We start from the raw sequence: 17,645 nt of genomic DNA, 5'->3' as shown, positions 1-17,645 counted from the left end.
TTTTGTTTTCAATAACCTTGAAGGAGGTCCTAATCGAATTGTCAGCTTATGGACCATAAAAAATTATTTTTGATAATACAGTTATGTGTCACTTAACAATGGAGATAAGTTTGGAGAAATGTGTCAATAGATGATTTCGTTGCTGTGTGAACATCAGAGTGTACTTACACAAACCTTGATGGTGTAGCCTAGTGTGTCTAGGCTATATGGTACTAATCCTATGAGACCACCGTTGAATACGCAGTCCACTGCTAACCAAAATGTTGTCATATGGCACGTGACTGTGTATTATTATCTGATTTTTGGCATATAGTTGGGAAGGGCTCACGGAACTGAATGATATTGCTAGATATTAAAAAACACAAAACTCCTACTCCCATCTGTCTATTAATGTGAGCAAGGTTTCTTAATCTTCAAATCTATTAAAAAATAAGCATATAATTGTTACTGAAAATCCTGCCTCATTCTAGCAAGAGGGTGACATTCATTCTCAGATATCTACACTCAATTGAAAAAAATCCATTTCACTAATAAGATTTTACCTTTTATGTTAATATTTTCACAAATTTTGTAATGTCTGTTATTTTTATCACTCATATACTAATATTTGTAAGAATAACTTGATGGAAAGAAACTTTTGGAACTAAAGTCTTATGGTCATAGGATATAAACTTTAATTTTTATAGGTATGTTTTGTGATAGCAAAGTATGGTAGAGGAACCAATAAGAGACCTTAAAGATTAAAAAAAATAAGTTAGGATAACATTCTATAGAAAATATGAAATAAAAATGTGAGTTAAAGGAGCAAATGGAACTATAAACTTTTTGACTCTTAACAGCTTGCTCTCATATTTAACAGAACAATGGTGGCATTCAAATCTCTACGGTATTTGGTTCTACTGCATATCTTTAAAAGAATGACATGACATTTTCACTTAAAAAAGTCAGTATTTATAACATATAAGACCTTTTTCATCTCTTATAATAACCCAACACTAATATTCTATGACCCCAAGATAGCAAACAGAGGGCCCGCATTTGATGGCCCCAGTTGCAAATGCCTACTCAAATTTTGTGCCTAGGTGTCTTGCTTTTCTCACCCTGGTGCTGGCCCTGGTTTCCAAAGTCATTAAGTAGGAATACCCATGACCTAACCTCTGGGTGAGTCCTGCTGAGAAACCTTAAAGGCCTGGGAGAGAAGAGGGGGAAGAAAACAGGGGACAATGGGATTACGGGATTAGATTCCTTCAACAAAAGCTCAATGGGGGTAAGGAAATAAGGAGCAAAGGAACCAGTATCACTATTAATTCTGAACTGGGAATTTGTCTGGTAAAAGCTTCAATCACAAAGAGACTTAGGATTGAATTCCAGTCATGTAAAGTATTCATTTCATGTAGTACAATCCAACATTTTGGTAACATAATCCTGTCCAAAACAGATCAGGAGAAACAAAGGAAGGGTGTCATTAGTTTTGGAAATCTAAGTCTCTATATTCTTTTCAGAAAAAAGCAAAGCAAAATGTGTATTTATGAGGAAGTGGAGGATGGGGGGCAAAGTGAGCCTGGCTGGAGAAGGTGCTCCAGGGGGCCATGGTCCAGACTGACAAATGCCTAAAGAATATACTTTGACTTTCCTTCCTGATTAAGGCAAAATTACACCTAGACCATACCTGGCAGATAAGCAACTATCATGAGTTCTTAAAAGCCACATATTTTGAATAATGATATTGCACCATAAAGCTATATCATCATATCATAAATGAAGGGCATAATAACAGAAGTCACATTAAAGCCATATCAAATGGTATAAAGAGTGGTTCAAAAACTGTCAGGAAAACCTATAGAAAACTTTTCCTGATTTCTGATTCTCAAGTTTCCATAAACATTGTTGTGTATCACTTTTATGCCAACATTATGATTCCATTCTAAAGGATATGCAGTGAAAGACCTATCAGCTTAATGTTATATTATAAATTTGACAGTTAATTTACCATTCCAATACATTTTCTGAGGATGCTCCAGATACTGAAGTCATTTCTGGAAAACATGGGGGAGGGCAAGCTTGTTCTGGAAAAAGAAAAGAAAAATAAAGATTTAATTTTAATGCCCTTGATGCTGGGAAGGAAAAGTTATTGTCATTAATTAAGAGCAACAGGTACATGAAAAGATGCTCAACATCACTAGTCATCAGGGAAATGCAAATTAAAACCACAGTGAGATATCACCTCATGCTTATCAGAATGGTCATCATAAAAAGACAACAGAAAACAAGCGTTGGCATGGATGTGGAGAAAAGGGAATCCTTGTGCACTGCTGGTGGGATTATAAATTGACATAGCCACTATGGAAAATCGTATGGAGGTTCCTCAAAAAATTAAAAATAGAACTACCATATGATCCAGTAATTCCACTTATGGGAATATATCTACAGGAAACGAAAACACTAACTTGAAAAGATATCTGCACCCCCACGTTCACAGCAGCATTATTTATAATAGCCAAGACATGAAAACAATGTAAGTGTCCACTGATGGGTAAATGGATAAAGAAGTTGTGGTGTAACAGCCAACACCACAGAAATACAAAGGATCATAAAAGATTACTACAAACAATTATATGTCAACAAACTGGACCTAGAAGAAATAGATAAATTCCTAGAAACATACAATCTTCCAAGACTGAACCAAGAAGAAATAGAAAATCTGAAAAGACTGATTACTAGTAATGAAATTGAATCAATAATCAAAAAAACTTCCAACAAACAAAAGTCCAGGACATCTTCACAGATGAATTCAACCAAACATTTAAAGAAGAGTTAATACTTATCTTTCTCAAACTATTCTAAAAAATCGAACAGGAAGAAATGCTTCCAAACTCATTCTATAAGGCCAGCACTACCCTGATACCAAAATCAGACAAAGAGATTAAAAAAAGAAAATTACAGGCCAATATCCCAGATGAACACAGATGTAAATGTCCTCAACAAAAATAATTACAAAATCAAATTCAACAATATGTGAAAAGGATCACACACCATGATCAACTGGGATTTATCCCAGGGATGCAAGGATGGTTCAATACCTGCAAATCAATCAACATGATACACCACATTAACAAAACGAAAAATAAAAATCATATGATCACCTCAATAGATGCAGAAAAAGCATCTGACAAAATTCAACACCTATTTATGATAAAAACTCTAAACAAAGTAGGCTAGAAGGAAGATACCTCAACAGAACAAAGGCTATACATGACAAATCCACAACTAACATCATACTCAATGGTGAAAAGCTGAAAGCATTTCCTCTAAGATCAGAAACAACACAAAGATGCCAACTCTTGCCACATTTATTGAATATAGTATTGGAACTCCTAGCCACAACAATCAGATAAGATTGTTATCTTGGGATGAAAATACATCCCAATTGGAATGAAGGAAGTAAAACTGTGATTATTTGCAGATGACATGATACCATATAAAGAAAATCCTAAAGACTCCACCAAAAAAATACTAGAACTAATAAATAAATTCAGTAAAGTTGCAGAATACAAACTCAATATACAGAAATCTACCGTGTTTCTATACATCTGAATAACAAACAATTTGAAAGAGAAATTTAAAAAACAATCCCATTTACAATTCCACCAAAAAGAATAAAATGCCTAGAAATAAATTTAACCAAGGAAGTGAAAGACCTGTACTCTGAAAACTATAAGACATTGATGAAAGAAACTGAAGATGACACAAATAAACGGAAAGACATACTGTGCTAAAACATCAGAAGAATTAATATTGTTAAAATGTCCATACTGGACCTTGAGGGTATTATGTTAAATGAAATAAGCAGACAGAGAAAGACAAACACCATATGATTTCACTCACATGTGGAAGATAAACAAATATATGGACAAAGAGAACAGATTAGTGGTTACCAAAGGGGAAGGGGGTTGGGAGGTGGGCATAAGGAGTAAAGGGGCACACATATATAGTGACTGACAAATAATAATGTACAACTGAAATTTCACAATGTTATAAACTATTATGACCTCAATAAAATAAATTTTTTTAAATGTCCATACTAACAGATTCAAAGCAATCCCTATCAAAATACATTGGCATTTTGCATCAATGGCATTTTTCACAGACCTAGAGCAAATAATCCTAAAATTTGCATGGAAGACCCCCAATAGTCAAAGCAATCTTGAGAAAGAACAAAGCTGGAGGTATCATGCTCCCTGATTTCAGACTATACCACAAAGCATTAGTAATCAAAACTGTATGGTACTGGTGCAAAAACAGACACATAGATGAATGGAATGGAATAGAGCCCAGAAATAAACCCACATTTATGTGGTCGATTAATCTACAACAAAGGAGGCAAGAATATACAAGGGGGAAAAGATAGTTTCTTTAACAAATGGTGTTGGGTAAACTGGACAGCTACATGAAAAAGAATGAAAATGGGCCACTTTCTTACATCTTATACAAAAACAAACTCAAAATGTATTAAAGACTTAAGACCTGAAGCCATAAAACTCCTAGAAGAAAACATAGGCAGTAAGTTCTTTGACATTGGTCTTAGCAATATTTTTTTGGATCTGTCTCCTCAGGCAGAGGCAACAAAAACAAAAATTAACAAATGGGACTACATCAAACTAAAAAGCTTTTGCACAGTGAAGAAAATCATCAACAAACCGAAAAGGGAACCTAATGAATGGAAGGAGATATTTGCAAATGATATATCCAATAAGAGATTAACATCCAAAATATATAAAGAACTTGTACACCTCAATATCAAAGAAACAATAGAATTAAAAGATGGGCAGAGGACCTGAACAGACATTTTCCCAAAGAAGATGTATGGATGGCCACCAGACAAATGAAAAGATGCTCAACATCACTAATCATCAGGGAAATGCAAATCAAAACCACAATGAGATATCACCTCACACCTGTCAGAAAGGCTATTATGAAAACAACAACAAATAACAAGTGTCGGCGAGGATATGGAGAAAAGGGAACCCTTGTACACTATTGGTGGGAGTGTAAATTGGTGCAGCCACTATGCAAAACACTAAAATTTTTAATCAAAAATTAAAAATAGAAATACCATACAATCCGGCAATTCCATTTCTGGGTATTTATCCAAGGAAAACAAAAACTCTAATTCGAAAAGATATATGCAACCCTAGGTTCATTGAGGCATTATTCAGAACAGCCAAGATATGGAAGCAATCTAAGCGTCCAGTGATAGATGAATGGATAAAGACGATGTGATACACACACACACACACACACACACACACACACACACACACACACACACACTGGAATATTTTTTGTTAGTGCTGTGGAGTTAATTCTCACTCCTAGTGACCCTGTGTAGGCAGAGCAAAACCCAGCCAAGTCTTTTTGCACCATCCTCTCACCTTCTGGCACTGTATCAGACAATGTTCCACTGCTATCTATAGGATTTTCATGGCCAATTTTTTTGGAAGTGGGTGGCCAGGTCCTTCTTCCTAGTCTGTCTTAGTCTCGAAGCTCCACTGAAACCTGTCCACTATTGGTGACTCTGCTGGTATTTGAAATGCTGGTGGCATAGCTTTCAATATCACAATAACACACAGCTGCCACAGTACAACAGGTGACAGATGAGTGGTGTATTTCCTTGAGTGGGAAACAAACCCAAGCCATGGCAGTGAGAGCACCGAACCTTAATCACTAGACAATCAGGGCTGGCTAAAATGGACAATTACTTAGCCATAACAAAAACATCTTGCCATTGGTGACAACATGGATTGACCTAGAGGGTATTATGCTAAGTGAAATAAGTCAGACAGAGAAAGACAAATACCATATGATTTCACTTATATGTGAAATCTAAAAAACAAAAAAAATGAACAAACAAAACAAAACAGAAACAAACTCATAGATACAAAGAACAAACTGATGGTCACCAGAAGGTAGGCAGGTGGAGGGATGGGTGAAATATGCGAAGGGGATTAAGAGGTGCAAACTTCCAGTTACAAAATAAGTCACAGGGATATAATGTACAGCATAGGAAATATAGTCAATAATATTGTAATAACTTTGTATGGTGACAGATGGTTACTAGACTTCTGGGATCATTCACCACATATACAAATGTTGAGTCACTACGTTGTACACTTGAGACTAATATAATATTGCATGTCAATTATACAAAGTGGTATATATATATACATATATACACACACATATATATACACACACACACACACAATGCAAAATTATTCAGCCATAAAAAACGAGGAAATTCTACCATTTGCAACAACGTGGATGGACCTTGAAGGCCTTCCGCTAAGTAAAATACGTCAGGCAGAGAAAGAGAAATACTGTATGATCTCACTTACATGAGGAATCAATTTTTAAAAATCCCAAACACCAAAACACAGAAAAAGAGACTTGTGGGTTACCAGAGTCAAGGGATGGGGGGAGGGGGAATTGGAGGAAGGTGGACAAAAGGTGCAAACTTCCAGTTATAAGTTGAATAAGTACTAGGAATGTAACGTAGCACATGACGACAACAGTTAACACTGCTATATGATATATAGGAAAACTGATGAGAGTAGATCCTAAGAGTTCTCATGACAAGGAGAAAAGTTTTTCTTTTGTTTTTATTGTGACTGTATGAGATGATGGATGTTAACTAAACCTGTTGTGGTAATCATTTCACAATATATGTAAATCAAACCATCATGCTGTACATCTTAAATTTATATAGTGATGTATGTCAACTATTTCTCAAAAAACTGAAAAAAATATGCACGATCATAAATACGGTAAAATAGGGCCAACCTGGGGTCATATCCTTGTTCATTGCTATTTTTGCCACTGAAAAGTTTCAGAGCAGATCGACTGGCCCTATCTATGTCTTCGGTATTATTCTGATCCAAATTCTCCCAGTCCTCCTCTGTCGGTGTCCAGCTGTTTCAGGATCACCTCAGAAGCACATTGTCCTTTCATGTGCCGGCACATCTGACCCTGTTGTTTGGTTCATGACACTCCTACCATATTCTGATATTTAATAACCTATTTTACTCTAGCTGCTCAATAATGTAAACAAAAATGCCATTATGGAGCTTAGCTTAAGGTTTTTAAGAAATTAAATGGGAAAATACAAACAAACTATAAAAGCCAAAGGAAAACTCAGGCCCTGCATCATACATTACTACTTTCCCAAAGATACTGACAGTGAGCAAAATTTAGCAACTCTACCTATATTGGAACACCCCTTACAGATTAACCTCTATAGAAAGAGTATTTTCAAAGCCTCTGCAGGGGTTTGGAAGTAGCCAGAAGGAGGGTGGCTATCAGCAGCAGAGGGTCTGTGGCTTGGATGAGCAGCACTTCTGAGCTCCGACATCCTGAGGCCAGGCCCTGGCTGGTAGGAAGTCAACCCCATTTCCACAGATCACAACAGCGCTACCAGGAGGAGGAGAAAGGGGTGCACAGACCAACTTTCTAAAACACCGTGAGAACAGTGCATTCTTTTCTGTTACCTTACATTATAGCAAGGGATGCTGGTTTTCCAGCTGCCATTTGAAATATACCCATGTAACTAAAATATTAAAGAAATATTTAAAAAATTTATCTCCTAAAGAACCTCTATTCTTAAACTAAATTAATTTGAATTGTAGAACTTACTAAAATTTTATTTTTTAAATAAATGATATTTTAAAATCCTCATTCTTCTTTTTTCTTTTTCTTTTTGAGGAACACACACTGCTCATTTGACAGATCTGTTATCTAACCAATTTGCCGGGTAAGTGGCCACAGATGGTATTTAAATCATACTGTCCACAATCCAAGACTACCAGTCTCTGTGACATGAACAGTGGGACCCAGGGATAGAACCCCTGCCACTGTCTCCCATTTGCATGCATTACACAGTTTTAGAGATGCATATAAACTCAACTTTCCATCTCCTGTCTATGAAACAGTCAATCAGAAATGTAACATAAATCTAGGAAGTCGTGAGGCCGAAATAAGCTTTATGAAAACTGACTGAGGGGGAACAAATGTTTACATTAAATGTATACGTATATGTTACAATCTGATAAAAGGTAAGAACAGCAGAAAAGCCAGAAAAGCCGAAATATTTTGGAAGCAACAAAGCAGAAGATAAGAGACATCCAAGCTTTATTTTTAATTTCAATTTAGAAATCATCACAAGACTGCCAACCAAGAATCCCACTTGGGAATAGAGTCACTTTTATGCACATAACTTTTTATGGTCTTTTATTAAAATATAGTAACTGCTCATTTATGAGGAAGCCAGATTATCTGAAACATTAACTATCTATTCTAGAACACAATTAGAAAGCAGAGGTTTGTGAAAGGTAAAGGGCTATCACAAAGCCCATGCTGTTTTCTTGCGTAGGACATGCAGAGCCAAACGCAAACCCTCCTTCAGACCATATTGTGCGCAATAAACTGATCAGAAGCAGCAAGAGAAACGCTGGCCCAGAGGACAAGTACAAAGTGCAGAAATTGTGCCATAGTAAATGACCTCAAGGTTGTTGACTGCAACTTAAGTCAACAGCATAATGAGGCTGCCAAAGAGGCAGGTGCAACGTCAAGCTGCCAAAAGGAGAACATTAGCCAGAACATTCCCAATGGTAACTCCGCAATAGCCAGACTAGCACTGGGATTCAGATCCACATAACACTTTTAAAAGGAACCTTAACACTCTCACTCAGAAGGACTTACCAGAGGTTAGGCAAAGTGTCTAGAAAATGTGTGTAGGAAATGTGTAGTCTAGAAGAACAGAAACTGGAGGTGTGGGGAACACTGGCATGGTAGAGGTCTTTGGCTATTAGAGGATGAGGCCAGGGGTATAAGGATAATAACATCCCCATAACCCCACCCCCACCAGCTGCAGCATTCTATCTGCACCTGACTGCTTTTTCTCCATAGCACTGATCAACATGTGACATGCTGTAGGGTCTCCTGCGTATTTGCTGAGTACATCCCCCAAAACAGTATGTAAGCTTCCTAGATCTCACGTTTCATCTACTGCTTGTATCCCTGTTGCCCAGGACGAGCCCTAACGCAGAGGAGTTTAAGTATCTGTTGAACGAACTTTGGAATTTATAAGGCCTTTTAGCACACATTGTCTCTGTCATAAAGAATCTGGTTTATTTTGTGCTACTCAGAGATTAGGACTTGGACCACTGGTGGAAAATACAGGATGGCTAACATAAAGACCGGTCTTACAATTCATTCCAAAAAACGGAAGACAAGAAATTCTTATTAAGGAAGAGTTTCCGAGGCTGGAGGATCCCTTTCAGTCATGGCCCAGAAAGGCATTTCCACACTGGGTGGGAACTTAGTCTAGATCACCCAGGCCAGGAATGTTGCTAAACATGTTCCAGGAACGAGACAGGCCCCTGCAACAAAGAATTATCCAGCCCCAACTGTTGGTAGTGCCACAGCCAAGAAACTTGCCAAAGAATTACAGTAAGAGCTTCAGCGATAATTTTAAATTTTGTAGTAGCTACACTAAAAAAGTAAAAAGGAACAAGAAAGAGCCAGCCCTGATGGCATGGCAGTTAAAGTTTGGCACACTCCTGTTCAGTGGTCTGGGTTCGGTTCTCAGGAATGGAACCACACCACTTGTCTGTCAGTAGTCACACTGTGGTGGTGGCTCAAACAGAAGAACCAGAGGGACTTACAACTAGAATACACAACTATGTACTGAGATTTTGGGGAGGAAAGAAAAGGAACAAGATCAATTAATTTTAATAATATATTTTATTTAACTCAGTATGTCCAAAATATTAGCATTTCAATGTAATTAATATAAACAATATTAATAAGATATTTTATACTCTTTTTTCCCATACTAGTCTTCCAAATCCAGTGTGTATTTTACATTTAGAGTAAACCTCAATTTAGCTACTAACTTTTCAACAAAGTGAAATATAGTCTTACCAAAATAATAAAGTTATGTTTACTGGAAAGAAGTTTTACACTGCTTCATTTTTACAACTCCAACTTAATTAAAATTAAATAAGACTAAAAATTCAGTTTGTCACACTAGCCATATTTCAAGTGCTCAAAAACAACATGTGGCTAGTGGCTACTACTGGACATAACAGATTTCCGTGATTACTTCTGAAAACAAAAGGATAGTATTGCTCTAAGATTATAGGGGAAGAGCAAAAAATTGCTCAGTTATTGCAGTCTAAAGTCAATGAGCAACAAAACAGCCCACAGCCTAAACACCAAGAAAACACTAAATCTTCTGCAGTATTTTTTAAAGAAGCAGAGGGGATAAATTTTTTTAAAAATTAGGTAGATTAAAATGTTTTTTAAATGATTTCTACTGAAAGCATCTATTTCTATATTTAAAATAATGTTCACCCCCAACACTGGGGGAAAATAAACAGAATTCCCTAGTGATACTGATGAAGGAGGTGTTACTCCAGGCAGAAATAAGAACAAAGGAGAGCAGCAATCCGAATTTTCAGGCTGAAAGCATAGATCAACTATTCTCTTCCCTTGGAGTTTATCTGAGAGTCATTATCCTGAATTCTATGCTTCCTTTTTTTCCTCTTCACACAGAGAGAAAACACCCTGTACCAGGGACTGAGACTGATATGTCCTGGCTCTATTTTCAACCATACAGATGACATTATGACTATCTACACAACAACACAATAACAGGTTTTTAAGTGAGACGTCTCATCACAATTGTTTTATCTACCTGATGCAAATGGCTCAGCTTGTTATCGCACCATCACTCTCTGCTACACAACGTTGCAGACAGATCTCAAACTAACCAAAATTAATTTGTGAAGTGTCACTAACAAATGCTGTGCTGGAATCCCCCTCATTCAGAAAAGAGCTGTGTAAGTTCAGGAGATCATGATCCTCCAAATCTTTAAAAGATATTTTGGATGGCAGAAACTATAAGCAAGGCTCAGCTTCATAGAGCCTCTCAAACTCAGGTGAACTACACAGATCTTCTCAAACCACCTGCTAGGCACTGGGCCCACTGCCTACCTTCTGCATCACGGATTACTAGCTTAAACAAAGAACACCACTCACAGAGACTCTTGGAAAAAAGTAGAAAAAGATTATAAAACAAAGGTAGGAAAAATTAGGCTTTGTCTGGAATTAGCTGCCATTCCAGGCTTTTCAGGTTTGCTTCTTTACATTCATGAGGTCACATGGGCTCTTCTGGGTCTTGTGTATGTATGTATGTACTCTACTGAAATACCATCATACTTGGGCAGGTAGTCTTTTCCATGGAGGATATAAAGAACCGTGGGATGGGAATCAGGGTCACAGCGCATGCTCTTGCCACAGCCTACCTGCATAACCTGGGGCAAACCTCCAAGTCCAGGTTACACGGCTGTACAATTCGCCTTAGTTGGCAGCTAGATCTGTACTTAGAAAAGTAATGCCCGGAACAATTAGAGTCTCTCAGAAACGGAGATTTAGTTTCTTACCTTTATATCAGCTTTAAAGAATTCTGAAAATTCTTTTTATCAAGTACAAACATATTAAGATGAAAACATTCATAGTCACTGGTGATATTATCTGCCGACTGAATTAGCTTCTCAGTTTGTAAGAGCTCTTTTTATATTATAAATATTTTATTCACTACTTACATTGCAGATAACTTTTTCTAAGTCTAACATTGGTCTCCTGATTCTGCTTAGTGTATAATTTACCAAATCAAATCTATTTACCTGGGAGGACTATATATGTTATGACCATAATCTATACGTGAAACTTTAAACAGCTATCTTTCAATATTTTCCTTACAGACATGATTCTATTAATACTCACTCCAGAAAAAAAGGTAAATCTCTCAATTCATAAAGTTTTGTAATCTACTTCTTAAAGTTTTAGAAATTCAAGCTCTATATCAAAACTAAGACAAGATATACAACAACAAAAATATTCTTCTCAAGCATTTACCAAATGAAAGTAAACAAAATTAAATGGGAAGAAACCATGGGCTGGCCCCGTGGCACAGCAGTTAAGTGTGCACGTTCCACTTCGGTGGCCCAGGGTTCGCCGGTTCGGATCCCGGGTGCGGACATAGTGTTGCTTGGCAAGCCATGCTGTGGCAGGCATCCCACATAAAAAGTAGAGGAAGATGGGCACGGATGTTAGCTCAGGGCCAGTCTTCCTCAGCAAAAAGAGGAGGATTGGCAGCAGTTAGCTCAGGGCTAATCTTCCTCAAAAAAAAAAAAGGGAACAAACCAATGTGGTTCATTTTTCAAATTACAAAATAACACATTATTACATCAAGTGAAACAATCCACACATAAATAACAAGTTGGTCATCTATTCCTATCTCCAATACCAACATGACAGCCTAGGAAGATCCCTTGCATACTTTTCTCCTTGCACAAGTATATATTTTTTTATTGAAATATTACCCTATAGGTCACATTGTTTTTTCCCTAAATAATAATATATTAAGGATACTTCTTCAAGTCTATAGATGTAAGTATACCCATCTTTCTAATATCTTTATGTGCAGGTACGCACGCACATACATGTAGCTTTATGTAAGGAGCATGTCATGCCTGCTGGTCTTATTTTTAATGCACTCTTACACCCCCTGTTGTTCTTTTGTGCCACTCCACTTCCCCATCTCTGCCGCCACTGTACAGTCATGCAACGCTTAATGACTGGGATACATTCTGAGAAATGCGTCATGAACATCATAGAGTGCGCTTACCCAGACCTAGATGGTATACTCTACTATACACCTAGGCTATATGGTACTAATCTTATGGGACCACCGTTGTATATGCTGTCCGTCGTTGACTGAAATGTCGTTACATGACACCTGACTGTACTACTGTAACTCATGTTAAAAACGATATGCATTTTTCCACATTTTCCCAAATAGTCACAAATAGAACATGCATGTGTGCACAAAGGGGCTTTCTGACTTTAAGATTCTAAAACAGAATACTAGTGATACACACTTCCCAATGGTTTGCTTGTCCCAATCAATATTTCATGGAAATTTGCTCAAGTCAAATGGTAAACTAACTCTTTTAATAAATGAATAATATACCATGATAAGACTACTATATATCAAAATACATGTGTCATTCTCCATGAAAGGCATTCACTGTTTTCACTCTTTTGCCAAAACAAACAATGCTGCAAAAACATCCTAATACATCATATTCCTATTTAAATCTAATGCTTTCATTTCCATGGGATGGAGTACCAGGAGTAAGATTTCTGGGTGAAAAAGTATTTCTATTTTACATTTCCAAGGATGGTGCCAAACTGCTTTCTGAAAAGGCTTTAACACTTTCATATTTCAGCAATAATCTGTGAGAGCACTTTTCCCTACATCCCCACCCAGAAGCAACTGGCGTCAACAGGTGTTCTTACCCAAGTCTTGTCAGCCTGACTACTAAAAGTGGCATCACACTGCTATTTTACCTTGCTTTTATTTAACTACTAATGAGTTAGAACATATTTTCATAGGTTTAATGAACATTTGGATTTACAAATCTGTAAATTGTATCATTTATAAGGAGATTTTTTCCGTCAATTTGTAAGAATTTGTTGTATATGATAGATATTAATGTTTTGTCTTTTATTAATCTCTTTTTAGAATGCAAATAGAATCATCTGCAGGTGAAAAAAAACTTTTACAGCCAAATACGTCTTTTATGGGTATTTTTTTTTGCTTTTGGGTTTTGCCTGTCTTGGTTAAGAAGGGTTCTTCCTCCACCCCCGATATTTTTTTACATCATGTTCTAAATCTTTAAAGACTAAAATATATATGTATATGTCAAGCCCCTATCTCTACATAAAAGTAGCTAGGTACCTTTAAGGGTTTGTCCTTGCTTGTTCATCGTGGACCACTTTGACTCCAAAATTTTTGTGCACTCTCGCCTCTATGCCTTTCACAATGGGGCCTGTGAAGTCACCCTGTTCCCTTTCTTACAAGACAGAGGAGCTCTCTCTCCAACATTGCACTTACCCACGCTTCCAGGAATCTTAATAGTCTACATTTTTATTTAGCTTCATTCCAGCTTCTCTCTCCTTTAAAAAGATCCTTAATCATTGATCTGTATGCTTCAGGGAGGACGAGAAAAGTTAAGTTTTTTTAAAAGCAACGTTTTCACAAATGCTGTGACATCACACCACCACTGAGCTAACTTTAAATGAGTTCTACCAAGATGAAGTGTTTGAGCCCTACTAACTAACGTTTAGTGGGTGTTTACTTCATTTTAGACCCGTGTTAATCACTTAACATGCATCACCTCATTTAATCCTCAAAATAATCCTATAAATGAAGCACTTATTAAGTAACTTGTCCCTGGCCACAAACTTCATACCTGGTAGGACTGAGATTCTTTAACAACAGATCTTTAGCTCCTGGGTTTCAGAGCTCTGATTGCCACTTTGCGTAAACTTGAACAAGTAACTACCAAACTATTCCAAGCCTCAGTGTTTTTACTTAGAGAATGACAATACTACTTCAGATGGTCGGGATGAAGTTCCAGTGAGACAACGCATATAGAGCAGTGTTTTTGAAAGTGTGGATCCTATTCATTGGTGGTTTGTAAATTCAATTTACTGGTTCATGTAACCAGCATTTAAAAAAACAAAACAGAATACATCCAGCAAGGATAGGTATTGTAAATGAAAATTTTGTTCTGACAATACACACACAATCCCATATGTGTATAATATGTGGCCAAATATATATATATATGTTTTACTATGGGACTTTGTCAGGGACGTAGAACCTTCAGACCAGTGCCTGGCAGGTAGAAACTCTCAGCGTAAAGCAGATGTTGATGTTATTATTAATTATTTCAGGGAAAAACCATCTCATTTTTCTGTCTGAGCTGTTAAAGATTTAAAATTACTATTACTTTCTGGAGGGATAATTTACTAATTACACTTTCAAAAGATGATCTAGAAAAATGGCTGTTTATGAATAATATTCATAACTATATAAAGGTATGCACAGAGAAACAGGTAAGAAGTACTTCTATAACCCTAGAGAAAAGCAGACAATGAAATGGTTTTGACACTTATGCTATTCCTCGCTAGTAAGGCTTTACACAGGATGATGAACGGTTTAGCCAGTGGTCTCATTTGTGATCAGATATATGACCATTTGTGATCATACATTTGTGATCAGTATGGCTGGAGGAGATTTTCAAACTCCAGACCCTGGCCCCAGAACCTCTGGTTTAAACAAAGGTTCTTTAAACAGATGTGGTTAAGGCATAATGAAGCAACTTGGGACAGGCCCCAACTTGGTAAAGTCCCTGTCTTTCTCGTCATTTAATAGTTCTTGGTATTCTTTGTTTTAATGTCATATGTCCTGGATGAAAGTGCTAGAAAAATTCTGCCCAAATACCATTTTTCATTTAATTGAAATGATGAAAGAGAATATACTAATAAATCCCAAATTTAATTTCACTGTGCTTTAAACATTCCATTGACATTATTAAATGGTATTAAAACTGACTCCTGCCTTCAGACTCTAGGGTACTTCCTTTCACTGCATACATCCTTCACAGAAGACTTTAAGCATGGCTCTCCCATTCAGGCTTCTCTTTGGCACCTACTTGGGGAATGATCTGGAACTCAAAAGATGCTGTCAGCAATGGAATTTTAAAACCAACTCCAATGTTCAAATTTAAAACATTGAGGTTGACCAGTGTTCCATGTTCTACTTAAACCTCACAATTCTTTATTTTCTCTATCTTCATTCATCTCCTCTGTTATTTTTGTACACTTCTGCCACTCACTAGACTGTAATTCCCCCTGAGGTTAGGGATTAAGTCTTATTGTCCTCTGCATCCCCCACAGTGCAGAGTATTTTGCATGTAACAGGTGCTCAATGTTTTAAAATAAATGGTTTTACCTGTCTCAAGTTAAAATAGACCAAAGAAAGAAACACAGCAAAAAAATGAGAGATACAGATAAGCAGCAAGTGAGGTATGAAGAACACCAATAATCAAATTTTCTGTCTCTAAGTTATTTCTTAAGAAAATATTTTCAAAACCAAATTCCTTAACACACATTTTCAGTTGCACTTAACAACTAAACATTTCTTCTTGTTATTAAATATTTTGAAGGAATCATAATTTTAAGTAGCAGGATATTCATTTGGATATTTAGAAAAGAAAAAACAGGGGCTGGCCGAGTGGTGCAGCAGTTAAATTCGCACGTTCTGCTTCAGCGGCCCGCGGTTTGCCGGTTCGGATCCTGGGTATAGACATGGCACTGCTCGGCAAGCTACGCTGTGGTAGGCGTCCCACATATAAAGTGGAGGAAGATGGGCACGGATGTTAGCTCAGGGCCAGTCTTCCTCAGCAAAAAGAGGAGGATTGGCAGCAGATGTTAGCTCAGGGTTAATCTTCCTCAAAAAAACAAATAAACGAAAGGAAAAGAAAAAACAACCTGATTCTAACCTTTGATTCAAGATCAAAAGAATGAACTAAAAATCTAAGAAAATAATTTCATAGAGAAGTAGACTTCAATACATCTATAACTGTAATACTGAAAATCTGTTTGTGTACATGTACAAATATGTTATGTGCTTTGTACTTACGTGTGTATATCTATTTGCAGTTATCAGATACTTATTGTCTCTCTTTTCAACTATCAGAATTCTTCTTCCCCACTCCCCTAAATCCTTTCTTCCACAAGTCCCAATTTAAATATAATCTTAATGGACACAGCTTGTACTTGAATTCAATCATCTTTAATTTTGATTGCACTATTGATGTTTTTTAAACACCCAAGTTGAAAGTCTTCCAAATTAGGAAACCACAGAAACAAACTATAAAATAAAATGATACTCACAAAATTGAAGACTAGGATTTTAAAATGATGTTACAAGAGTAAACACTGTAGTAATAAAAAGTCTTATTTTCAGAAATTATGTGTAAGCTTACTTGAAACAATCTTTACATAGTTCATCTGGAATATAGCCCACAAAACTACTCTTTAAAAAAGGCTGAAAAGGAAGTGACGTGTGGAGAAGCCTAGTAATCTCATCATTGATGCGTAAACATATTCTTACTCACAAGTCATATGAAAAGTATCAAGTTCCACTGCCATTCCTCTCCAGCCCTTCTTCCTCTTGGTGTTAGGACAAGACCATAGAGAGTGAAACACTCTCATTTACCCTCCACTCATTTCTTGAGAACACGCAAGGCTGCTGCTGCAGATTTACTTAAATTCTTATTACCGTTAGATTCTAAGCTCTGTTGAACTTCCAGGTGGAACACAGCAGGTACTCAGTAAATGTTGCTAAGATAAACTTTATGCCAGTTGGTTTTCTATTAATTAAGGATCTAGGTTGAGTGAAGTGTCCCACAATGCATTTATAAAACAATTTTTCCATAGCAACAACCAAAAAAAGGGCTATTTGTTTACCTTGAGAAACTAAAATGCTATGTCATTCTCATCAAAAGACTAATGAAGTTAACGTAAAGAACACACATCAGCAGTGATACTAGAGAGAGCAGAGGCAAGACCACTTTTAGTGGTTAAAAGTTTAGGGTAGGCAAAGATTTCTCAGAAAGGACACAAAAAAGCCCTGACATCAAAGAGAAAAAATATAAAGCGGACTTTCC

At 36.7% G+C, this 17,645-nt stretch overlaps 1 protein-coding gene across 6 annotated transcripts in view; it reads right to left on the bottom strand.

Moving 5' to 3' along the window:
* Positions 1-17,645, bottom strand: part of LOC106822896 (oxysterol-binding protein-related protein 1) — a 106,935-nt gene that overhangs the window by 27,327 nt on the left and 61,963 nt on the right. For 3 of the 6 annotated variants that reach the window (XM_014828256.3, XM_014828255.3, XM_044774492.2), the window contains one exon: positions 1,991-2,066. The exons of the other annotated variants lie outside the window; for them this stretch is intronic. In XM_014828256.3, the coding sequence (XP_014683742.1) occupies positions 1,991-2,066 (76 nt within the window). The remainder of the gene's footprint in view (positions 1-1,990; positions 2,067-17,645) is intronic. 6 annotated transcript variants of the gene reach the window in all.

The sequence above is a fragment of the Equus asinus genome, chromosome 7 (assembly GCF_041296235.1).
Source record: "Equus asinus isolate D_3611 breed Donkey chromosome 7, EquAss-T2T_v2, whole genome shotgun sequence".
In the NCBI taxonomy this organism is placed as follows: Eukaryota; Metazoa; Chordata; class Mammalia; order Perissodactyla; family Equidae; genus Equus; species Equus asinus.
This window is presented reverse-complemented; position numbering and strand designations above follow the sequence as displayed.